The 27,192-nt window shown below is 43.9% G+C and overlaps 1 protein-coding gene across 1 annotated transcript in view; it reads right to left on the bottom strand.

Moving 5' to 3' along the window:
* USP46 (ubiquitin specific peptidase 46) overlaps positions 1–26,718 on the bottom strand; it is a 77,215-nt gene extending 50,497 nt beyond the window's left edge. Inside the window, exon 1 of the mRNA XM_049886253.1 lies at positions 26,580–26,718. Within this exon, the coding sequence (XP_049742210.1) occupies positions 26,580–26,615 (36 nt within the window). The 5' untranslated portion in view covers positions 26,616–26,718. The remainder of the gene's footprint in view (positions 1–26,579) is intronic.
* Positions 26,719–27,192: the final 474 nt, after the last annotated feature.

Genomic DNA, 27,192 nt, shown 5'->3' with positions numbered 1-27,192 from the left:
GTGCTCCAAGAAGCTGCACACATCACTTCTGCTCACAATGCTGCTGGCCAGTATCTAGAAACATGGCCATCCTAGCTAAACCAAAAAAACCCACTGCCATCGAGTCGATTCCAACTCATAGAGACCCTATAGGACAGAGCAGATCTGCCCCATAGAGTTTCCAAGGAGCACCTGGCAGATTTGAACTGCCAACCTTTTGGTTAGCACTCATAGCACTTAACCACTACACCACCAGGTTTTCCCCATCCTAGCTACAAGGGAGCAATTTGCTAGCTGCAAATGTGGTGCCGACCTGAGCAGCCATGCCCAGCTAAGCCTTCTCTTGCTATAGAAATGGGAAACGGATATTGAAGGGACAATTGGCAGTCAGTGTCTCAGACAGTCCTCACAACAAGGTTTGTAACAGAAAAAAATTGGATGTAACCTGAACTGGTTACATAATGGTGATAAGCTATATAATGGAAATCATGCAGTTATTTAAAAAATAAAACTACCCTATGGATGAATCAGTGGCTGTCCAGTCGATTCTGTCTCATGGCGACCCCGTGTGTGTCAGAGTAAAACTGCTCTATGGGTTTTCAATGGCTTTCTTCCAAGGACCCTCTGAGTGGACTTGAACCTCCAAACTTTAGGTTAGCAATTAAGCACATTAACCATCTGCACCAGCAAGGGACTTCTATTCATGGAAATGTGTCCAAGGTAGAGTGATAAGTAAAAACATGTGATAGATGAACAATGTGTACAGTACAATACTTGTAAGGCCGTTCATTCCATCAACAGATACTAAGCCCCAGCTTTGTACAAAGGAAACAAAGGAGACCAGGCCACTGCATTCAAGCACCTACGTTTTAAACAGAAATTCCTCAAAGACTACTTGAGAAATTATTAACAGTAGTTTACCAGTGTCTGAGAGTGGGGCTGGGAGATGAGGAGTCAAGAAAGGGGCTTTTCATTTTATCTTCTCAACTGCTTGAATTGTTTACAATGAGTGTGTCTTATTTTTGTAATAAAAAGTTAGTAAATGAATAACCTGCAGACCAGTTACCTAAGACCCTCAACACACACCTCAGAGTTGCATTTGGCCATTCTTTTTTCTCCCCAACACGAGCCTGGCTTTTAGTCGCTTCACCTCTCTTGGCTTTGGTTTTCTGGCAGAGAGGTCGGGCTGCTGATACCCAGCCTGCCTGTTCCTCAGGGAAGCAGAGAGAATCTAGCACAACTGAGAATGTTATCAGCACTATGCAAATCGTAAAGCATATTACGAACCCCAGAGACTACAATTCTATTGCTAGCACCCAGCACAATGGCACAAAAGGCAAATGGGAGGAACTGAAAAATAATTGTTATATGACCAGCTGCAGAACAAAGAACATGTCCACAGGGGGAAATCACAGGTTGTGCAGCTGTAAGAAACAGCAAGTTCTTATTCCCATCAGTAAAAAATATGGGAACCTTTAAGAAACAATGCACCCACCTCCACAAAAATAGACTCTGGGCCGGGACAAGTTCCAGCAAGAAGACTGTAATGCTAGTTCTTCGACGTACCTCTGAAAGCAATTCTGTGACTGCAGAGAGGTGGCACAGAAACACAAAACAAACAACAACAACAACCCAGGAAGGAAGAATCATAAATGTATGAGACGGGTATAGAAAGTAATTTCTTTTTAAAGCAATTTATAAAAAAAACAAATTAGAAGTTCTTCCTTGAGGAGGTGAAAAAATAAAAAAAGACAGAGGGAGGGAGAGACAGAGCTTTGCCAAGAGGAAAGAAGCCTTTCAAGGTCTGTAAAACCAATGAGAACATTGTCAGAGCATGGGGCGAGGGGAAGTAAAACAACACAGAGATCAGGAAGAGTCCTGCAGATCAGCTAGGCCGTTTCGTTTCACAGACGAAGAAACCAAGGCCCAGAGCAGTAAAGTTACTTGCCCAAAAGCACCCCAAGGCAGCCCATTTATCTTCATTCTAGGACATGCTGCCTTTCAAGTTTGTACAAGGTAGAGAAGGGACATAAGAAAGGCCAAAAATAACACGTAAGACTTTCTAAGTACCCAGAGAACATGGATATATGACCACTAAAAATAAAATAGTTGCCCTTACATTGATCCCAACTCTTGGTGACCCCATATGTGTCAGCAGCACTGTGCTCCAGAGAGTTTCAATGCCTGTGATCTTTTGAAAGTAGATCGCCAGGCCTTTCTTCCAAGACACTTCTGGGTGGATTCAGTTAACAGTCAAGGACATTAACCATTTGTCCCACTCAGGGACTCTAAAATATATGACATGGAAGGTGAATGCTCTTGTTAAATCCCATTTTTAGGTCTATGTTCAAAATGCTATTTTCCTTATCAAATATGTTTCCTGAGTGCACGAAGTACATAAAGAACTAGTATGCCGAGACCTCCCATGATGCAGGTGATCCCTGTAACCTTACGGAGAGAGTGAGGCGTAAATGAAGTGATGTAGCCCAAAATCCAAGAATGAGTCAGGAACAACCTGCCAGAATCCAAGGATGGCTTGGGAAGAATTATGGCCCCTGGTTCCTCAGGCATGATTAATAATAATTATAGATAACACATAAGTACCATTTACTATGTCCAGTCATTGTTCACTTTTCATGTTGATCCTTACAATAACCCTTCCAGGTAGATAACATTATTAACACCATTTCAAGGATTAGAAAACTGAGGCACAGACGGGCTAAGTAACTTCACCCAAGTTCACACAGCTAGTAATCGGTGAAATTAGGTTTGAACTCATACAATCTGACTCCAAAGTCTGTGCCCCTAACCACTACACAATATCGATTGTGGTGGGCAGAATAGTGGCCTCCTAGAGACGTCTATGGAGCCCTGGCCATGCAGTGGTTAAAAGCTACAGCTTCTAACCAAAAGGCTGGCAGTTCAAATCCACCAGCCACTCCTTGGAAGCCCTAAGGGGCAGTTCTACTGCCCTACAGAGTCGCTATGAGTTGGAATAGACTCAAAGGCAACACTAATGGGTTAAAGATGCCCGAGTCCTAATTCCTGAAACCTGTGAATCTGTGAGGCTGCAGGGCAAAAAGAATTAAGGTTACAGATGAAATTAATTTCATGACCAGCTAGACATACATGGCCCACTTACATCTTTGGCCTCTGGGGTTTATTGGGACACTCAAATCCCACCCAGAGCACTTTCTGGCATCAGGGTGGGGCCTTGCATAGCAGTGCAAACCAGAAGTTCGTTGGCACCATGGCACTGTGCTGAGAGGTCAGTGTACAAGGGGCTGCATCCCAGAGTAGCGCTTGTGTGAAGGTTTTGTCTTTTACCTTCTTCACAGCAAGATAAGGCTTGTAAATATATTTACTGTTTCATGAGTGTTACTGGGATGGTGCTGTTCGTGATTAGGAAATCTTCAATGGAATGACTTATTTTCAGGGGCCATGGAGTGTAATCACACTTTTTAGCACTGAAAGACCACTGGGACATATAAGTTCCAGCTAGATTTTTCATTTCTCGGGCTTATGTGCAGGGAGATGAGCCCTGTAAGTTCATTTACTGTTCCCTGAGTGTTATTGGGAAGGTGCTTTATTGTCAGAACAAGCCAGGAGTCAGCAGCGTGCCAAATGAAGTCTGGCTCCGACAGGTTGGAAGGTATTTACCTGTTAAGCGAACCAGAAGGCAATGTAGAAAATGCAGCACTAAGAAGGAAACTACAACAGCAATCGTGTGCAGCCATTGCAGGGTGCCCTTATGTGTTATCTCATGTTTTGAAAAGGCTCACCAAATAAAATAAAATTGCTAAGATAACATGTTTTCTTGCCTCAGCCCACCAATCCTACCCCCCAGAGTCCAGTGATACATGTGTCCCACATAGTATTTCCCAATTCATATTACCTATCTAAAATTCAAGCACACTCAATGATAAAGCATGCATTCCATTAATGAAAAAACATCACCAATGAAAAAAACTTTTTTTAAATTGGGTCATGTAAGGGTTAAGGTTGCTAATCAGCTGGTCTTAGATTATCCTGGATCATCCAGGTGGGCCCAAGGTGATCACAAGGTAAATGAAAGTGGAAGACTGAAACAGAAAATTCAGTAACTTCAAAGCAATATGAGATGGACTGAACTCACCTTTGCTGCCTTCGAAAATGGAGGCAAGAGGCCATGAAACAAGGAATGAGAGGGGCCTCCAGAAAGTGGAAAGGTAAGGAAATGGATTCTGCTCTAGAACCCCAGGAGGGACACAGCCCTGCCAACACCTTAATTTTAGCCCAATGAAGCCCACTTTGGACTTCTGACCTCCAGAATACTGTAATAAATTTGTATTGTTTAAGTCACTAAGTTATGACCATTTGTTACAGCAGCAAGAGGAAACTAATACACTGACTCTCAAGAAGGCAATCTACTCCAAACCACAGGACTGTGGAAACTGAATGGGTCACAAAGCTGTAGAGGTAGCCTCCTACTTCTGAGTAGATGTAGTCAAGAAGACAAGACTTTTCAAAATGGCTTCGGGACTGTAAATCTTCATCTAGCTTTAAAGGAAAAGGAAATACTAACTTTTAAAAAGCAAAAAGAGAAAACAGCACCAGAAGGTAGAAACAAGTTGTAAGGAGTGAACCACTTTACACCCAACATTGGAATGATGTGCAATGTTATTCTCTATTCCCTAATAAAAATGGTACAAAAAGAGACCTACCAGAAATATATAGGCCAAGATGTTAACATAGTGCATCTCTTGGCATTAGGATTGTTAGAGAGGCCAGGGGAGGAGGGGACCGTCAGCTTTATATAATTTTGTATTTCACGGAATTGGCATAAATTATATATCAGAAAAAAATTATAATTTTCTTTACCCAAAGGGAAGTAGCAGAATATGTGTTGGGTCTTTAAGAGACAGAAATGCAGAGTTCTCGATGATAACACTGCAGATTGTTATTACTAAAGAGGCTCAGGACCAGTTCAGCCATTTCCCAGACCCCTCAGCTGTCCCTTCTGCCTGGAACATTCTCCCCCCTCCCTCTCCTCTGGTCACCTCCTACTTACCATTTAGCTTAAATATCACATCTACAGAAAGGTCTTCTCTGGTTCTCCTCTCCTTCACAGAATCTGTTTCCTTCTCATTTATCTCAATTAGTAATAACTTATTTATTTGTGATTACTTAACATCTGTCTTCCCAATAGACCACAAGGCAGCAAATTACAACCCATGGGCCAAATCCAGCCTCCTGCCAACTGTTTTTGAAAATAAAGTTCTATTGGAATACAGCCATGTTCGTTGTTTATGCGTTGTAGTCACTTTCACGCTTCAACAGCAGAGATCAGTAGTTGTGACAGAGACCTTATGGCCTCTAAGGCCTAAAATATTTTCTATCTGGCCCTTTACAGAAAAGCTTTCCAACTCCTACACTAGACCATAAGCTCCACGTGGACAAGGATTATGTCTGAATGGTCTGCCAGCACCTAGCAGCGTGTCTTTAGTGGCAAAATTCTCACCTTCCATGAAGGAGACCCTGGCTCGATTCCTGGCCAATGCACCTCACGTACAGCCACCACCCGTCTGTCAGTGGGGGCTTCCATGTTGCTATAATGCTGAACAGGTTTCAGTGAAGCTTTTAGACTAGGCAGCCTAGGAAGGAAGGCCTGGTGATCCACTTCTGAAAACCAGTCAATGAAAACCCTATGGATCACAACGGCCCAACCCTCAACTGTTATGAACTGAATTGCGTCCCCCAAACACACGTGTTATAAATCCTAACCTCTATACTTGTGGCTATAATCCAGTCTGGGGATGGGTTTTCCTCATTATGTTAATGAGGCAGTATTAGCCCAGAGTGTGTCATGAGTCTATCTCTTTTGAGATAGAAAAAGAACAAATTAAGCAAGCTGAGTTAGGGGAAGATAGGTATCATGCCACATGAAAATCAACACAATCGCCAAGGAATAGAAGTTGAAAAGAGATTAAAAAAAAACTTTCCCCCAGAGCCAACAGAGAAAGCCTTTCCTTAGAGCTGGGTGCCCTGAGTTTAGACTTCTAGCCTCCTGAACTGTGAGAAAACAAATTTCTGTTTGTTAAAGCCCCCCACTTGTGGTATCTCTGTTATAACAGCACTAGATAACTAAGACAGCAGCCCATCATGGGGTTGGCGCAGGACCAAGTAGCATTTCACTCCATTGTGCGTGGGGTCACCGTGAGTCAGGGCCAACTAGATGGCAGCTAACAACAACACAACAACAGGAGAGTGTCTGGTACACAGAAGGAACTCGATAAATCTGTCAACTGAAAAAACTTAGGCAACAAGGGAAGGATACGTACCACTCATTCTTTAGAGAACATCTATATGTTTATTAATCTTACCTACAAACCTGAGGCAGATCAGGTACTCTTGTTATCCCCATTCTTCACATGAAGAAACTGAGGGGACCTGCCCAAGCTCACTCAGGCAATAAAGACAGAGCCAGGATTCAAACCTACACCATTCGATTCCAGAGCCTGAGCCCTTGGCCGCATGTCATGGGAGACGATCACCTCATTCACATTTTAGCCGCAGATATAAGACAGCCAGGACTGTCTCCCAACCTGTCTGCTTTGGCTGCTGGCTCTCACACATCATCCAACCACCAGGCACACAACCTCCAAAGTAGCTACTGATGGATGCCCATCCCGCCAAGTCAACAGACGGGTCATCGGAGCTGCCGTCCCACTGAGCAACACTGAACATAACTCTCCCTCCCAGATGAATCACAAACAGAGAAGACTATCCCCATTTTATAAGTGAGGAAAATCAGGTTGATGGAAGAAACTCATCCAGGTCAAGGCAGAGGTCAGTTTTGAACTCACGGCTTTAGTACTATTATACCACAACCTCAACTTCTGGTCCAACAGTGCTCATCCAGCCTCCCTTCCTCTCCAGAATTTGGTGAGGAGCCAGTCATCAAAAAGCATGTGAAGGGCATTCTCAAATGTATAAAGACGAAGGTTTATTAGTGGTTAGCAGGAGCAGGAGGGAAGGTAAGAAGAATAGTCACTGCTTAGGGGACACTGACTTTCTTTTAAGGGAGATGGAAAAATTTGGAAATGGATAGTGGTAATGGATGTACATGTTACTAAACTGTACACATAAAAAAAAAAGGTTGAAACGGCAAACCTTTTGTTATATATTTTTGGCCACAAAAAAAGAAGGGGCATTTTCATTCTGTACTGTAATAGCTTGTCATTTCCATGTCTTACGTGATACAGGATATAGGGAGGAATAACTCCGAAAAAAATCTCAACATGATTTCTTTTCATGATCTCTAGTTTATGACAAACAAGCAAAAATGTCTCCTACTGAAGAAAGATGACCCAGGGATACGTGACTTCATAATGATTCCAAGTCACTGTAAGAAGGAACACTGAAGAACAGTTAAGAGTCTTTGGCTTGTATCACAACTTGAAACAAATTTAGAGATAGTAAAATAAATTCCTCGCAGGGAAAGGAAAAACTCCAACTCAAAGGCAGAACAAAGAATACCAGACCTGTGTTTTCTGGCAGAAGGTGGAGAAAGATGAAATGTTCGCCCAGTCACTGAACGCAACCAAAAAAAAAAAAAAAACCCAGCTGCTGTCTAGTCAATCCTGACTCACGCTGACCCTATGTGTAACAGCAGGACTGTGTTCCATAGGGTTTTCAACGACTGATTTTTGGAAAGTAGGTCACCAGGCCTTTCTTCCGAGGTGCCACTGGGTGGGTTCAAACCATCGACCTCTCAGTTAGCAGCCTCGATTTCTCAGTTAGTAGCCAAGCACTTAACTGCACCACCCTGAATTCAGCCAGCTAACAGCAAAAAACTCATTCTCAATCTGACCTTCTACAAAGACATTAAGATTCCTTTCCAACTGTCTCCCAAGCAACTGCTTTCTCCAGAGGCACATTTCCTATCCCTTCCTACAAAAGGCAACATGGATGGCGTGGGATCCTGGCAAACCCTTGGATGTTGGGCCCTGCTCTGCCATTATTACTAATAGGATGACCTGGTACATCCCTCTCTCTCTCTCATCGTCCCGTGTCACTCCATCCCTCAAGGTCTTCATCAGTGAAAACTCTGGCAGCAGTATCCCTACCTCACAGCGTGGGAAGGACCGAAGGAGTTAATGTTCCTGGCATCCCTGCCCTTGGGAACCAAGCCCTTCTGGATCGGTACTGCGCCGTCAGAGATATTTTAATCTAATATGAAAACAACAGAGGTTCTTGGGTGAGACAAACGGTTTGCACTCAGCTACTAACCTAAAGGTTGGCAGTTCAAACTTACCCAGCAGCTCTGTGGGAGAAAGACCTGGCAATCGGCTCCCTTAAAGATTACAGCCTAGAAAACGCTATGGGGCAGTTCTACTCTACAAGACACACGTGAGGTCACTATGAGTCAGAATTGACTCGATGTGGCAATGGGTTTGGGCTTTTTTAAAAAATAATGAAAATATCCTGAAATGTACTGACCATGAAATACAAAATTCTGTGCTCTCTCACCCTCAAATGGGGTAATGGGAGAAGAGATGAGCAAGGAGTCCTTCATAGCAATATTACTCCAAGTGCTATGGTCTGCTATAGTTACGTTCAGAAACTGAAACGTGTATAACAAATGGATAGAGTAATTTTATATCTGTCAAGTTCAGTAATAAAAATTTGGGGTTGTGTTTTATATATCTTTGGGGTTTTTTATTTCATTTTGCTAGTAATTCTTTTTATTGTATTTTACAGAAATACCGGTCCGTGACAGGTTGAAAATAGAAATGAAATGGATTCTTCCCGGCAGACTTAAAATAATTGCCAATAGTCAAACATTTAAGTGGAATTGAGCTTGTTTTCTTAAACATGAAGGAGCCCTGGTAGTGCAGTGGCTGAAGCACTCAGCTGCTAACAGAAAGCCCGGCAGTTCAAACCCACCAGGCGCTGCTCGGGAGAAAGATATGGCAGAATGCTTCTGTAAAGATTATACCGCCTTGGAAACCCTATGGGGCAGTTCTACTCCATCCTATAGGGTCGCTATGAGTCAGGATCGACTCAAGAGCAGTGTGTTTGCTTTTTGGGGTCTTCCCAAGCTCACTCCTAGTAAGAGAAATGCAAGCTAAAAATACAGCAAGACACCATTTTTCCCCTGACTGGCCAAGATAGAAAGGTGTTTGGATAGCACATCGCTTTGGCAAGAGTTTGGGGAATCAGAATTACATACATTGCTGGTGGGGGGCAATTTGGCAAAATCCAGCAAAGCTACAAATGCAATTCCATTTTTAGGAAGCCTGCAAGAGACAGATATACTCCCACAAATGCAAAATGATATAGGGACAAAGTTGCTTACTGCAGCCTTGTTTGTAAAAACCAAGGACTGGAAAAATCCCTAGATGTCCCATCATTGGAGGCCTGGATAAGTGAACTCAATACATTCAAGCAATGAATACTCTGCACCCATAAAAAAAGAATGAGGATGCCCTTTAAACACTAACCCAGACCCACCTCCAAGATAAAAAAAATTCGAGGGGGCAGATCAGGAGAGATTTGTGCATACTGTGTGAAGTATTTGTGTTTCAAAAAACTAAGGGAAAAGTATACACAAATTTGCTTGTACATGTATAAGACATCTCTGATGGAAGCATAAAAAACTACCAAGTATTGGTAGACCAATTGGTAGACAAGAATTAGATGGAGAGTGTATTTTCAAACACATTCTTTTTACATTTTGAATCTTCTACCATGTGAAATCATATTACCTATTCAAACACATTATTTATAAATCAAAAAAGAAAGAAACTGAGCTAAGCTGCTCCATGTATTTCTGAGTTAGGAACATTGAACAGTCTACACCAAATAACACAAAACAGTATATTTATAAGCTTATTGTTGTTGCTATTGTTTTTGTTGTTAGTTAGCTGCCGATGAGTCAGCTTTAACGGACAGCGACCTTATGTGTAAGAGAACGAAACACTGCCCTATCCGGTGTCATCCTCACAATTGTTGGTATGTTTGAGCCTACTGTTGTAGCCACTGTGTCAGCCCATCTCATTGAGAGTCTCCTCTTTTTTCACTGGCCCTCTGCTTTACCAAGCATGAGGTCCTTCTCCAGCGACTGGTCCCTCCTGATGACCCATCCAAAGTTAAGCAAAATGAAACCTTGCCATCTTCGCTTCCAAGGAGCATTCTGGCTATACTTCCTCCAAGAATTATATAAGCTTATTAGATGACCAGATATCTTTTACTACATGATGATGGAGTCCCTAGGTGGATGGTTAAGCACTCAACTACTAGCCAAAAGATTGGTGGTTCAAACCCATTCAGAGACGCCTCAAAATACAGGCATGGCGATCTGCTTCCAAAAGGTCACAGCCTCGAAAACCCTATGGAGCAGTTCCACTCTGCACACTTGGGGTTGCTATGAGTCAGAATCAACTCAACAACTCAACTAACAACAACAACACTACATGATATGTCCTCATTATCAGGAAAGGGAAAAACATTAGATCTTGACTGATGATTACAAAAGCTTTGCCACATGCCATCCACACTGTGCCTTCCAACGACATTTCTGACCAAAGTTCCAGCTTCTTCCTCTTTTGGTATTTCTCGGTTTCTCTTTCCTGGTCTTCCCTTTGACTGGAAACCGTAGCTACTTTAAAAACCACTCGCACTGACAGCACCTCATCTGCTTTCCACCACTGCTCATCAGCAGAAGTGGTTCTTGCCATTTCATAGACCCAGAGAGGCAGAAGTGAGCTGCCCAAAGTCACCAAAGCTAAAAAGTAGCAGGGTCAGGATTAGAGCCTGAGACTTCAGATTCCTAGCTGTCATGAATTGAACTGTGTCCCCAAAAAATATGTGTCAACTTGGTTAGGCCACAATTCCCAGTATTGCGTGGTTGTCCTCCATCTTGTGATTTTCCTATGTGTTATAAATCATAATCTCTGCCTGTGGTTAAAGACGATTAGGGTGGGATGTAACACCCTTGGCTCAGATCACGGACCTGATCCAGTGTAAAGGGAGTTTCCCCGAGGTGTGGCCTGCACTACCTTTTCCTTACAAGAGATAAAAGGAAAGGTAAGTAAGCAGAGAGTTGGGGACCTTATACCACCAAGAAAGCAATGCGGGGAGCAGAGCATATCCTTTGGACCTGGGATTCCTGTGCAAAAAAGCTCTTAGTCCAGGGGAAAACAAAGGAGAAGGACCTTCCTCCAGACCTGACGGAGAGAGCCTTCCCCTGGAGCTGATCCCCTGAATTTGGACCTCTAGCCTACGAGATCGTGAGAGAATAAATTCCTCTTTGTTAAAGCCATCCACTTGTGGTATCTCTGTTATAGAAGCACTAGATAACTAAAACACTAGCTCACAGCTCCTACTACAACATTTATGCTCTTTTGTTAATGAAAAACAGTAAGGCACTGGAAGAAAACAGTAATAAAAATGACCAAGCAGTGGCCTAAGCATTAGTCATAAATGATTCCACTTGGGCCTCACAACAACCCGGAGAGGTAAGTTCGTTCATCATCTGCATGTTCTGGACAAGACATGGAGTCTTTGAGAAAGTAGATAACATCAAACTCTCATACCCCATGATGGTGTGGAAACTCCACCCAAGTCTCATCCACAATGCTAACCTGCCACCCAAGGCTCTAGAAACCAGTTAAACAATGGTGCTCCTCTAGTAGCCAGTTTTTTGAACCACCATAAAGAACCTCTTACCTGGGCCAATGTCGCCCAAACTTTGGGCCATGAACCCTGGAAGGATATGAGATCACCTTACATAGCACAAGTAAAAACATTTCTGACTTCAACAATTATGTACTTGATATGTGTTAGAAAAGCATATAACTAGCTCACCAAACCTATTATTTCACAGATGTCTTGTCATAGAATGAGCCCAAATTAAAACAAGGTGAGCATATTTGAAGAAAACTATTAAGTAAATGGAGCCCTGGTGGGCAGTGGTTAAGAGTTCAGCTGCTAGCAAAAGTTCTATAGTTCAAATCCACCACCACTCCTCGGAAACCCTATGGGGCAGTTCTACTCTGTCCTATAGGGTCGTTATGAGTTGAAATCAACTCAACAGCAATGGGTTTATTAAGTATATAAATGCTGAAGGTACACAGAATAATGAGAATAATAAAGGACAAAAAGCTGACATTTGAGAATCACGGATCTAAGGAATTGGATCCGTTCCATGGTTTTCTCTATGGGAAGAGAAGCTTGGGGATAACATATACCCCAGAACACAATCCATGCTATTTTTGAATTTCACTTTATTAGGGGTCCCTGGGTGACACAATCAGTTAAGTGCTCAACTACTAGCTGAAAGGCTGGCACTTTGAACCCACCCAGAGACATCTCAGAAGACAGGCCTGGTGATTTACTTCCAAAAGGTATCGGCCTTCAAAATGCTGTGAAGCAGTTCTACTCTGCACACATGGGGTCACCATGAGTCAATATCGACTCAATGGCAACAAAAGCAAAACCAAACTAATTGGGGACCCTGGAGGTGCAAACTGTTAATACCACTTGACTGCTAACCAAAAGGTTAGAGGTTCAAGCCCACCCAGAAGCATCTTGGAAAAAAGGCCTGGTGATCTACTCCTGAAAAATCAGCCACTGAGAACCCTATGGAGCTTCCACTCCTTAGCATATACCCAAAAACTTGAAAGCAGGGACTCAGACAGATACTTGTACACCAACGTTCACTGCAGCACTATTCACAATAGCCAAAAGGTGGAAACAACCTAAATGCCCATCAATGGATGAATGGATAAACAAAATGTGGTACATACATACAATGGAATACTACTCAGCCAGAAAGAGAGATGAAGTCTTGATACATGCTACAATATGGATGGAGCTTGAAGACATTATGCTGAGTAAAATAAGTCAATCATAAAAGGACAAATATTGTATGACCTCACTTATATAAAAAGATAAGAACAGGCAAATGTACAGAGATTAAAGTTTATTAATGGTCACCAGGGGTGGGATGGAGAGGGAAAAAGGGGGGATTACTACTAATGCAATACTGGGTTTCGGTTTATGGTGATGGGAAAACTACATTGATTAAGGGTTGGGTTGCAGAGCCAGTTAACATAACTGCTGTCAATAAGTTGTATACTTGTAAAAAGTAGACTTGGCAAAAGTTGTATGACAGATATATTTACAACAAAGACAAAAAAAAAAAAAGGAGTAACTACTGAAGCTACTTATGCACAATCGTGGATTTGGTTCCTTGCTTTGGAGGTTTAGGGTCATGGTTTCATGGGACATCCCAGTTAATTGGCCTAATAACATGTTCAGTGCTTCTGTTCCACATTCTAGTTTGTTGTGTAGTGCCTGGGGTCTTAAAAGCTTGTAAGCAGCCATTCAAGGTACAATAAATGGTCTCTACTCACTGGAGCAAGAGAGGAAGAAGGAGAGTCAGGAAGGAGGAGGAGGATGTGGAATATGTGGCTAATTTTGCCTCCACGAACAACTGCCTCTTTTGCCATGAGACCAGAAGAACTGGATGGTGCCTAGCTATTATTACTGAACATTTTGATCAAAGATTCTATAAAAGAATCCTGATCAAGAGGTGGAAAATGCAGAACAGAATTTCAAATTCTCATGGAATCTAGAATTTCTGGAGCCATGGAGGCCAGATAAAACCCTGAAACTACTGCCCTGAAATAATCTTTAAACCTCATACCTTAAGTCTTCTTAAAACTACACAATAGTTTAGCTTAACTAGTCAAGGATGTCTGCCTTAAGCGTTGTGCTCTTTTAAGATCTATCTATATGGAATCAAACTGATAATAGCAACTCAAAAGATTAGATAGGAAAGTTAGGGGACAGCTGAGTTTATGTTAACCGAGGATGAACAACTCAGAAAAGGAGGGTGAGAATGGCTGCACAACTTGAAGAATGTAATCGGTGTCACTGAATTGCACAGATGGAAATTGTTGAATCGGTGTATATTCTGCTGTGCATATTCTCAACAACAAAAAGAAAACAACGGGGTCGCTGTGAGTCGGAGTCAATTCCAAGACAACTGGAAAGTAATTGCTTTCATTTATTGAATACTTCCAAAGTACAAGGCATTGCTCCAAGTGCTTGACATATACGATTTCAATTAATCCTCACAACAACTCCATGAGACAGGTGCTATTTATCCTTCTCTTCAAGTGAGGAAACCAAGACACAGAGTTTAATTGCCAAATGCAGGCAATTTACCCTCAGAGCCTGCACTCTTCTCTTCACCCCATACTGCCTCCCCCCAATTGACAAGGCAGAATCCCCAGTACCACAGCACCCTGAAAACTTGCATTCAAATGGCAGTGTCCTATGGTACCTTAACCTTAGGGTCCAGTTTGCCTTGAACAGTTCAGATGACACCTCTAGTAGATGAATTAATACCTATTAGTTTTAGCACCCTTTTCACTTTCAGAAGTGTCTGATTTGGAGAATAAATTAGAGGGTGTCACCACCATCCTGTTGGCTGCCCCACTGCAGAACTGAGTTAGGAGAGAGCAGAGACAGGGACAGCAACTATCTCCCCTCCACAGCCCCCACGGCCACAACCAAACCAAGCAGTGAATTCTACCTCTGTGTCCACCCAACTTCCAAACCCAATCTCACGCCTCCCAAAACGCCCCTCTAAACGTAGGTGGCCAGTCAAAAGTAAGTAGGTTTTCAGGCTACATTGATACCTACAGAGCCAACAGCTTTGCAGGAACATGGCTATGTTGCCTGAAGGAAAGTGTTAATTTACTACAAGGGTGAGAATAATTATGAAAAGTTACATGCATGAGGGCACCATCACAGCTTACAAACTGCTACCAGGGCAGGACCACCTTTGATTCTCCCAAAAAAAGCTGTGACATGTATTTCATTATCTGCCTGTTTGTTGTAAAGGGATGAAGAAACAGGCTCTAAGACTTACCAAACTAGATGCCAAATCCCACACTCCTCCACTCTACCACTACATGGAAGATGGAAATTGTGTGTTCTGCTTTTCTTTTTTCCCTAGGCCCTTGTTGCTTCAAGTGCGTGCCCCAAGCCAGCAGCATCTACATCACTGGAGAGGTTACAAATGAAGTCTCGAGCCCCATCACAGACCTACTGAATCAAAATCTGTATTGTAACAAGATCTGCAGGTAATTCCTATGCACATTAAAATTGGAGGAGCATGCCATTACTACACGTCAAGATATTTCTTGCATTTACCAAGCAACATCTCTTCAGTCATCCAATAACTATTTATTGAACACCTACCACATTATGTACTGAGAACTGTACTGAAAGCTGGGATACAAACAGTGAATAAGATAAATATAAGTCCTGTCCTCATGGAGTTTCCAGTCTAATATAGGGTTTTTTTTCAACCTGGAATGCTCATCAGAATCAGCTGTAACACTTTATTTTTGGGGGGGGGGAAAAATAATAATAAACCTGCAGATGTCTGAAACCTACCCAGACCTTCTGTAACGGTTAAAACTGTATATCAACTTGGCTGGCCATGATTCTCAGTGTTTATATGTGATCACTCCCATGACGGGATCTGCTGTGAGTAACCTATCAGTTGAAAGGGAGTTTCCTCGGGCAAGTGGCCTGCATCCGAATATAAGTGGACATTCTGGCTTTTGCCCTCTCTGGATCCTGCAGCTGCCTCCTGTTCATCTGACCTCCGATTCTAGGGACCTGAGCTAGCAGCTTATCAGCCGATCTTGGGATGTGTGGATCTTCACAGCCTGTGAGCAAGAGCCCTGCTCTCCAACCTGCTGATCTTGGGTTCACCAGCCCCTGTAGCTACGTGAATCAGGAGACACCTATATCCTGATCCACGGACTTGGGACATTCCAGCCACTACAATCGTGTGAGCCACTTCCTTGATACACACCTATATATACATTTATATGCTTTATATATATTTATATACTTTACCGATTTTGCTTCTCTAGAGAACCCAGCCTAAGACACCTACCTACAACTACTTATAGTTAGAAACCCTGGGGCTGTGCCCTAGAAGCTGCATCTCAGAAAAAATCCAATTGGTGCAAGGACTTCAGACAGCATTTTAAAAAACACCTGGTAAAGCTGAAGGCGGCCACATGAGCAGCACACTTCTCCTTCCAGGACTACATCCTGGAGAAGTGAAGGCACGTGTGAAAAGTAGACCAGAACAAGAACATTCACTGCAGCACTGTTTCCAGGGAGAATATTTTGGAAACTGACTAATTGCACCTAAATAAGAGAATGGATAAATCGAGTTAAGTCAAGGAATACTGTTATAGCACAGTTAGAACGAATAAACTGGAAACCCTGATAGTATAGTGGTTAAGAGCTATGGTTGCTAACCAAAAGGTCAGCAGGTCAAATCCACCAGGAGCTCCTTGGAAACCATATGGGGCAGTTCTACTCTGCCCTATAGGGGTCGCTATGAGTCAGAATCACCTCAAAGGCAACAGGTTTGGTTTTTTTTTTTGGTTTTATATATGTCAGCCCGGGGACAGTTTTACTCTGTCCTATAGGGTTGCTGTGAGTCGGAATCGAAGAGATGAGGGTGGTCAGCTGTATCTTTAAAGTATTATAACTAAAAAAAAAAAAAAAAGGCTAAATTTTAATGTCTGTTCAATCTGTGGAGTGGATATTTGGGTGTATGTTGTATTTTGTTTTGCATACTTTTTCCCATACTTTTCCAGGTGTTAATGTTTCATAATTAATTTTTTTTTAAAGCTTCAGCGGTGACAAGAAATACACACCATGTTGTAGAAGCATACAGTAATAAAACTCTGCTTATTTATTCAATGTTCATAAACACAACGACAGTATGGCAACAATCTGAAGCTTCAGGACTTGCAGAATTTTAGAAGCCTCTACATACCAGGTGATTTCCACCTATGTGCAATTTTTTTAAGTAGGCCAAGATTACCCAAGAATAGCAATATCTCTCAAAGTGTGGTCCTCAGCTCACCAACAACAGAATGGGATGAGGGAAAAGACACTTATTTAAATGCAGATTCCAGGGCTCTACCTTAAACCTGTTGCTGTGGAGTCGATTTCCAACTGGGTGGACTGGGAGCTCCCCTATAAGACAGAACAGAATAGGGTTTCCAAGGAACAGCTGATGGATTCGAACTGCTGACCTTTTAGTTAGCAGCCGTAGTTGGCAGATCTTATCCACTGTGCCACCAGGGCTCCAGGCTCCACCTTGGACCTACTTAATAAAAATCTCAAGAGGTAGAACCCCAGAGTTTGAATTTTTTATTAAGACTATGCACACGTGGGCATGAGTATTTGGTAAAAAGAGGAGCCAGTAAAGTATAACATATTTTTATAGTTGACATTTCTGTGTTCATGCTCTGAAAATTAAAATAAAGTGAAGGGAATGTTTTCTAAATGTTTGAGATGGTAATTCCACAAGTACATTCAAGCAGATCCTGATAAAACTAGTTTCCTACACAGGGTTCTAACCTGATGGAGCCCCCAAAAAAACAGTATTTTAGGGGAAGACCATAATTTCATGGTGCCTTACTAAAAGAACTTCAAAAAGCAACTGGGTAAACAGAAAAACTGCTCAAGTCCAGCCAAGCTGTTGTTCTCATGGGGAAAAGGCCCCAGACGCTTTCACCAAAGCCAGATTTCCAGGTGTGCCTTGAGCATTGCACTCTTTTAAAGAACAGTCTACACAGGGACAAACTGATAACAGCAGCTTGAAAGGTTAGACAGGACACTTAGTGGGCACTGAGTTTATATAAATGGCGAAGGAACAACTCAGGAAAGGAAGGTGAAATGGATGCACAACCTTAAGAATGTAATCAATGTCACCAAACTGTACATATACAGAAACTGTTAAATTGGTGTATGTTCTGCTGTGTATATTTTCAACAACAACAACAACAAAAATAAAATAAATAAGCCCAGTCCAATTAAACAAAGCTACTCTCCAACATGAAGCCCTGGTGGCACAGTGGTCAAAGCAATACACTGCTAACCGAAAGGCAGGGGGTTTGAAACCACCAGTAGCTCTGCAGGTGAAATGTGGCAGTCTGCTTCTGTAGAGATTTACAGCCTTGGAAATCCTATGGGGTTGTTATGAGTCGGAATCAACTCGACGGCAGTAGGTGGGTGCTTTTCAAAATACACAACTCTTGTAGCACAATGGTTAAGTGCTCGGCTGCTAACAAAAAGGTTGGTGGTTCAAATCAACCCAGTGGCTCTGTGGCAGGAAGACCTGACAAACTGTTTCCACAAAGACTGTTTTGCTGTTGTGTGCCATCAAGTCGATCACCACTCACAGCAACCCTAAAGGGTAGACTAGAACTTCCCTGCAGGGTTTCCTAGGCTATATTCTTTATAGGAACACATCACCAGGACTTTTTTCCCATGGAGCCACTGGTGGATTCAAACCGCTGACCTTTCAGTTACCAGCCGAGCATTTAACCATTGACACTTCTATTATATCACATGGGGTTGCTGAGTCAGAAGCAACTGGACAGACCTAACAACAACTCTCTAGCATGAATAACGTGACCTGAACTCAGACCTGCCTAACACAATAACATTTCCCAAATTTCCTCTCGACACTCAAGATATCTTGTCAATTCTAGCCTACAATCCTTTTGTGACAAGTTTTCACCCCTTTCACAATGACCACAGGAGTCTCTCAGTGGTGCAGTTAACACGTCAGCTGCTAACCGAAAGGTTGGAGGTTTGAGTCCATCCAGAGGCACCTCAGAAGAAAGGCCTGGCAATCTACTTCCAAAAAAATCAGCCATTGAAAAACCCTGTGGAGCGCAGTCCTACTCTGACACACAAGGGGTCGCCATAAGTCGGAGTCAACTCAACAGCAACTGGTTTGATTTTGGTACAGGGCCACTTGGTCATCATTCTCTCAATACATATCCTTTGTGCCATCCCTACATTTCTTCAATTTTTCTCTGGTCTCCCTGATTTTCCCCTTTATCATTCCTTTCCTGGTTTTCAGACAAAACCAACACTGCAACCTTGAATTTCCAATTCCAGAAAACTGCTCCTGAGCCCCTGGGTTAAAAAAAATCCAGCACAATAAACACATGAAAAGATGTCCAACCTCACTAGTAAACAGGAAAACGCACATTTTAATCCACAAAGATACCATTTCACACCCAAAAGATTGACAAAATGTCAAGTCTAAAAACATCAAGTGCCTATAAGCATGTGCAGCAAGTGGGACTCCCATACGCTGCTGGTTTGAATGCAAATTGGTAGAACCACTTTGGAGTGCAATCCAACAATACATAAAATTTGAAGACACCCATTTCCTTTGATCCTCCTGTTTCCCTTCCAGGTATATACCAGAGAGACTTTCAAACATCCTATACACACAGGAATGTGACTTAAGACAGTTTTTATAGCACTAAAATAACACACACAAAGAAGTGTAAACCTGAACGTTTATCAACAATAAAATGAATGAATACAATGTAGCACACTCATTTGATGGAATAGCATACAGCAATCAAAATAAACTAGAATTACAGTTGTCTACAGTATCTAATTTCATAATTTAAGCAAAAATAAACAGAAGGATTTGTTTGGTATTACAGAGCATTTCTACAAACATGAGGGAACAATACTATATTTAGCTTAACAATACTAAGATAAGAATGTACACATATATAGTAAATGTATAAAAACATACTATAAACACTAAATTCAGAACAGTGGTCACTCTGTGTAGGGGGAGGGGTAATGAAACGGGGACGAATACAACTGTATTTGTAATCATTTTTATTTCTTCACTGGGTGGTGGGTACATGGGTGTTCATTCTATTATTTTCCACACTTGTCCACAGGCCTGAAATGTACCACCACCCAGAAAAGAGCCCCAAGTCTGAGCAGTGGTGAGTTCTGAAAGTGGAACTTGGGTGATTTCCAGCCACAACTGGGCAGGAGGAAGGCTGGGCCTACAAATGAAAAGGGAAGCCCTGGGAACCAATGGGGTTTCCCCCCATACTCTTAAAACTACCCCGTGCAAATAATCATGATCAAAATTGTGGAAAAACTCCGCACAGAGGATGTTTGACATCTCCAAAATTTTAAGCCATAATCCCAGCAGAGACATATTCCAAAAAGCCTTTAGTGCCAAGAATTGGTTGCTGACACAGAATTTACTTATGGCAAGAAGTTTCTGCTCGTTCATTCTTGGGTGGCCTTCTCTCTTACAGGAGTCCGTGGGTGGTGCAAATGGTTGATGCACTTGGCTGCTAACTGGAAGGTTAGAGGTTTGAGTCCACCCAGGAGAAAGGGCCTGACATCTACTTCCAAAAACTCAACCTCTGAACACCCTATAGAACACAGTTCTACTCTGACATACATGGGATCGCCATGAGTTAGAAATGATTGACAGGGACCGGTTTACCTGGTCTTGCTCTTAAAATACCAGCAAAGCCTTTCGATTCCTTAGACTAACATTACGTTTTACCACAATTAAACGTTCACCATAAAAAAGTTGCGTTAAAATATTTAGACCAAAGATGTTAAATAGACTAAAAGACACCATCTTTTACAACTCTTCCAGTCAGTTTGCTTTGGGCTGGCTGCGCTGATAGGCTGGAGATAAAACCAAAAGAAATCATTCTGACCATACCACAGAATTCAATGCCATCATAAAACCTCAACTCATTCAGAACAACTGGGAAAGAAACGGCTGGGGGCGGGGGGCGGTAATGCACGAGGGAAGAGGTCTACGAATTAGAAAAATTTCCCGGAATTGCTAAAGGAATCAGAATTGAAAATTACTTTCAATTACAATTTTTTTTTTTAGTGAAATCCAAATAAATAAGGTTTTATCGTACAGGTGAACTGGAACACATAAACTTGATACCCAGAGAAATGGTATTTAATTCTAATTAAAAACTGGCATTCAATTTTGTTTACCCTTAGGAATCCCTAGGAATCCAAGAAAAACAGAAAAATCTGCAGGTCAAACTGTCAGTTCCTGACCTAACACAAATTCCTACATATTAGATCTCAGGGGCCAGAAAAACAGAATTTTTCTTTAAACATTAACCCACCCCACCTCAGGCTGCAATTTCTAAAATTGGACAACTATCAGAGTACATCCTCATATATGACTTGAACCACTATAAGCTGGTACATTAAGCTAAACTTATAATCTCCAATTATCTTTGACTTAGCAACGATTCCAACTCATAGTGACCCTACGGAACCCAGGGGAACTGCCTATGGGGTTTCCAAGGAGCAGCTGGTAGACTCAAGCTTTTGGTTAGCAGCTGTAGCTCGCCATAGCTTTTAACCACTGCACCACTGGGCTTCTAAAGCAACAGTAGAGTAAGAGGAAAACTATCACTTCCCCCAGATTATAAGGTTTACACACGTTACTCAATGACTTATTTTTCCAACTATTCTCAAATATTTGCCTCTGGTTAGTAGTTGGCTTCCCAAGATGAAACTACCATTATAAAAACTCATTTTGTTCCAAAATTTTTACTAATTTTACTTTCACAACAAGGTGACTGCATTTATTTAAAATAATTCATATCTGGTACTTGACTGCTGTCAAATAATTTCCTAGGGCTGTTCAATGCATGCTAAAATGTTTTTTTTTGGGAAGTATGACACAGTTTTAAAGCAGGTAGTTCAGAATGCAAGTAATTGTTAACCAATAAGAAAAGCAGAATTTTGTCAGCCTTTTGTCTATGTCTAAGAGTAAGAACGCTCACTCTGTTAAAGTAAAAGCAAAGAGATTTATTGAGGGTAACGTAATTCACGAATTGGGGAAACACGGCAGAGAGGAATTGACCAAGTGCTCCCACCTTGTGAAGGAGAGGTGAGCCTTTTATATGGTAAGATAACCCACTGCCGTGAAGTCGATTCCACCTCACAGCGTTCCTGTAGGACAGACTAGAACTTCCCCATAGGGCTTCTGGGGCTGTATAATCTTTACCAGAAGCAGACTGCCACATCTTTCTCCCGAGGAGCAGCTGGTGGGTTCAAACTACCAACTTTTCAGACAGTAGCCAACCACTTTTAACCAATGCACCACCCACCAGGGCTCCTTATATGGTAAGATGGAGAGGGTAAACACATGACAGGGCATGAAAAATGGGGAGCAGTAGGGAGAGACCACCAACATCATAATCAACAAAACCTTCCCAGAACAGCTATGTTCTCATGCCCACCCTTATTTGCTCATGAGAAGTTAGGTTAAAGTTTAGGGAAGTCGCCGTTTTCATTCTCAGGAATGCAGAGGCTTTGGACAAGCTAAAGTCTGATTCAAAATGCAGTCTACTTAACAATATGGAGTTTGATTCAAGCCAGGGCTAGCTATCCTGTTCCAACCAGGCACCTCAATATGGAGTATTCTACATCTAAGAAACACTTCTTACTTAAAAGCTTTTAATGATCAAAAAAAAAAAATTAGCAGTTTTACAACCGGAGGGAAAAAAAAAGAAAAACAAAACCCAGCTGTTGTGGGGTCAATTCCTACTTACATAACCTCATGTGTGTCAGAACAGAACTGTGCTCCACAGGATATTTAACAGCTGGTTTTCCTGAAGCAGACCACCAGGCCTTTCTTCAGAGGTACATCTGGGTGGACTCGAACCACTAGCCTTTTGGTTAGCAGTATTAACTGTATGCACCACCCAGGGTCCTTGAGAAAAACTAAGGTCCCAAGAAATACAACATTTGCAAAGCGAGGGCACCATAATAGTCATGCTCAACTGAAGAGACACCCAGTGCTACAGATTCCAATTCTAAATTACATTTCCTATGATCCTGACCTCGCATAAAATAAAAGCCACAAGCAGAAGGAACACAACTTATAATCTATTTGATACACAGCACTTCTCTGAGATACACCTCACAGCCTCATTAACAAATGAAAATCAGATGCTTTAGACCAATTTGCACGGGTCCAAGTCATATTTCTAGAAGGCATATATGCTTTCTCCTAACAAATGCTTCCTCTTTTGAAAATTCTTTAAGCTCTTCAAATGGAAAATAAAAAATAAATAAAAAAGGCCTTCCATCTATAGGGTGATAAAAATACGCAGGAAGTTAAATCCATTGGCCTGGACAAAAATCAGGGGATTCTCAGGGAGGGGGGGGCAGACATTTCCTCATCCTTGGTAGCAGCTACTTCATTTTGAAAATTACGACACACCAACCAAACAAGCTTTACTTATCTCTGAACCAGACGTTGTCGCGAGGCCAAGCAGACATGCCCCAAGCGAGTTCATCAAAAATTACTGTGGCAGGAATTGACACAGAAGAAGAAGTAAAACAAATGGGAACTAGCACTAAAATTCCAGTGAACAATAAAACTTCAGTGGTGGGGAGAGGGGGCGAGGGAGAAAGATGTGGATAATTCCCAAGTACCCTATATCTAAACTGGCACCACAGAATGTGGGGGAACGAGAAGGTGTTTATTTCTCAACCTTATAAAAGGATTTGCCAACAATTTTTGTTTCTGCTGTCTGGGTCCTTTCTTGTCTGGTGGTAGGAACAAATCCACTTTTCAGTACTAAGTCCTGGTTTGTTCAAGTGTTACCCACAGGATGGTATCTTTCAACATTATTCCTAGACACACATCAACATGATCAAAATGTGCGCAATGACTTGCTTAAAACAAAAAAACCAAAAAAGCAATCCTTACTTGTTCTTACTACAACTCAAACCAGCTGGGACTAAATGGAGTCAGGAGGGATGATCAGTAAGAGCCTCAGGGAAGAGTTAAACTGGGAGGACCCCATAAAAGACCTACCTGGAAACAATTCATCAAGTGAAAATTTTAAAGGAGTCCAATGAATATTTCCATCTGATCAGGTAGAAAGACAACAGTCTTTCCATCTGATCAGGTAGAAAGACAGCAGTCTCCTCATCACCAAGCCTTCCTCTCTGGGAAGTGAGACTGAGAGGGGCAGGGGTGGCCTGAGCAGCCTCATAAGGAGCAGGGTTAGGGCTTCCCACCCCAGCCCTTTGTTTACACTGCCACTCAGCTTGGTTTGCATAAATGAAAACATGGGTTGTTTATACTAGTAGCTCCACTCTCCCTTAGAAAATTGGAAGGTGAGACAACAATGAGGAAGATGACATTGACAATAACAGCAAACTGCAGAAATGAGTTGCTGAGGTACAGGGCCTAGTACACTGCAAGTCTTTGCTGTTACTGTCAATTTTATACTCACATATAAAACAGTAACCATGATCAACCCCATTTTACAGATAAGGAAACTAAGAGAATAACCTGTTCAAGGACACAAAGCTGGCGTAAGTAGAACCAGAGCATGAACCAAGGAAAGCTGACTCCAGGGCCCAAACTCTTCGTCACGTGCTCAAAACAGTGGCTAAATTAGAACGTAAAAACTCCCTTCTTATGAATTACTGGTTCCACACTTTACCTGGGTGATGATGCTAACTTTGGCACCTTTTGAGGTCTCCACGTTACGCGGCAACTCTCCAGCGGACAAATGTTGGGCCTATGGTAGTACTGGCCTACTCCTCTTGTGTCCTCCCTGGCTGAGGCTTTGAGCCTCGAGTTTTATTGGAAACGGGTTGTGACATTCTGCCCAGATGTGCCAAGAAGACCCAGCTGCACTGAGGACAAAAAAAAAACAAAACTGGAGGGTGGCTTCCTTTTGGGGCATGCTAGCTTTCAAGTTTCCATCCTGCTTCAGGGCAGAGAAGAGTCACCACACCACTGCGCTGGGACGGTGCCTGCCTACCCTGTAGGCCTGAGGCCACCCCAACAGTCGCATGAGAGCATGTACAAGCCGCTCTGGTTTCACAGTTCCCTTCAGGATCGTAGCAGAGAAAAATCCCTAAGAAAGACATCACCTTTTCACTATACCAAGCAACATTAATGCTGCTCAACAGGAAGGACCAGGACCCGTCTCCGCATGGAGAAGGAAGGGAGAGAAAGCGAAAAGACTCTGAAAGCCACCCACCACATCTACTCTCCCTGTGCCAGCACCTTGGCAGCTATCACTTGGATAAGACTCAGTATTTGCTCTGCTGGCCACGATAGTGGCCACGACCAACAAGGCTGAAAATTGAAGCCAGCATCAGTGGGTCTCAATTCCATCCCTGAGCTAACACATGCTTCTCTAAGGCTCCCATGCCATGTGTTGATCTTGCAACAGAATGTGAAACAGAAGACTTAAAAGCTGTGTGATGGGGGAAGGGCAGCCAGATCACCTTACCCCCAAGGCTCCTCAGGCAAGCTCCTCCGATTCTCTTTAGGGGCCTGTACTACTAGCTTCAAGGGAGTTTCTCCCAAAAGTGGAGTTAAAACAGCATGTGTCTTAGGGGACACTGAGCTTCTGTTAAGGATGATGGAAAATTTGGGGCACGGTTAATGCTGATGGTTGGCCTACATGAATGTATTTCATGCCACTGAACTGGACACATGAAGACTGTTGAAATGGAAAATGTTGTCTATATATTTACCACAATTAGAAAAAAAAAAAAAGCACATGTCCCAGGTGGGGGAGGAGGGGGGCCGACGTCAGGGTTAGGGGAGAGCCTTGAGGGTGAAGGCAAAGCACACACCCCGCACCCTGCACAGGAGGGCAATGCCTCACTCCAAGGGTCAAGCAGCACTCCCAAAGGCTCTGACAAGTGGTGCCAGCAAAATGCACCCTTGGGACCCAAAGGCGGGATGATGTTCTTGCAGAAACTGAAAGGAAGGGAAACCGATGGGAGAAACACAAAGCGACCACTTCGTTATGGACCTGAACCCATCAGAGCCCCAAGTGATGTCCCTTTGCTTTGCTGAGTCCACGCCCACCAGGCACCACTGGGTCTACACTGGAGCAGGCAGGAGGACCCTGCAGACCTCCTTCTCCACACCCACAGCCACCCCCACCCTGAGGGCGTCCAACCTTCTTTCACTCATGGAGAAACTGAGGCAGCCAGAACAAATCACCAAGCTTTCCCAAATCAGGTTGAAGTTCACTTCCCTAACCACAATTTTGCACTTTTTTACAGCTTTATTACACTGCAAATTTCTCCGGATAAACTGATTGCCGCTGCAAAGCGAATTTTAAATACAGTCTAACGCCGGAACTCAAAATGAGAGGAGGGCGGCCAGGAAGCCCAGCAGGAATTTAATGCAAAGACAGGATGGGTGCCCTCCACCCCAACCCCTGCTTATCCCCCAACCCTCTCCCGCGGGACGTCCGGGTTCCTCCTCCCCACCCCGCCAACCCGTTTCCACCGCAACCCGAGGGCTGGGGCCCGGCAGCGCCGGCTGGCTCCGGGGTCCCAGGTCTGAGAATGCGGCAGGGGGCTCCGGCCGCTGCTGGGGCCGCTCCTGGGGCCGCTCCTGGGGCCGCTCCTGGGGCCGCTCCTGGGGCCGCTCCTGGGGCCGCTCCTGGGGCCGCTCCTGGGGCCGCTCCTGGGGCCGCTCCTGGGGCCGCTCCTGGGGCCGCGGCCGACCCGCCCAGCCCCGGGGCCGGGAACTTCTCTCCGAAGCTCAACAGACCGGACCCACCGCCCTCGCCCCCCACTCCACCGCCCCCCGCCGCCGGACGCGTGTGCAGCTCGGGTTTCCCTTTCTTCGCCTCCCCCGCGCCTCGGGCGCGACCCCCGAGGCTGTGGCCACTCACCATATTACAGATGGAGGCGATGTTTCGGACAGTCATTAGTCTAAAGGTTGCAGCGATCCCGCACCGCCATCTTTATAAGGTGAAAACAGGACTGTCCATGGTGGAGCGCTCGCAGGAGGGCGGCGAGGCGGCGGCAGAAGGCGGCCTGGGGTCCGGCTCTCAGTTTGGCTGGGAGAGGGAGGCCGGGAGGGGGAGGAGGCGGCGGGAGGCGGCGGGGGCGGGGAGGAGAGCGCAGGGGGAAGGCGGGGAGTGGCGGAGCGAGGGAGCCTGGGCCGTGGCCGGCGGCGCCGAGAGGAGGGGCGGCCCGAGCGTGCCCGCCGCGTGGAGTCTGCTGGCCGCTCCGAGCGCCCCGGCCGCGCGCCCGGCCCGGCGTCTCCCGCCTCCTCTGCCCGCGCGCCCGGCCGCCGAGGTTCGGTGTCTTCCTTTTTATTTCCTGCTTCGCTATTTGGGCTGTAATGCGGGCCCGGGCCCTGGCTCGCGCGGCTGCAGGAGCTGCGCCTCGGGTCCCCCGGGCCCACCCCGACGCAGCAGCGCTTCCTCGGTCCTCTGGGTCGTGGCGGAGGCGGCGGACCATCAGCTGGGACCTGCGCCGCTGCTGGGAGAGAAGGGGCAG

Source organism: Elephas maximus, chromosome 5, assembly GCF_024166365.1.
Source record: "Elephas maximus indicus isolate mEleMax1 chromosome 5, mEleMax1 primary haplotype, whole genome shotgun sequence".
NCBI lineage: Eukaryota > Metazoa > Chordata > Mammalia > Proboscidea > Elephantidae > Elephas > Elephas maximus.
This window is presented reverse-complemented; position numbering and strand designations above follow the sequence as displayed.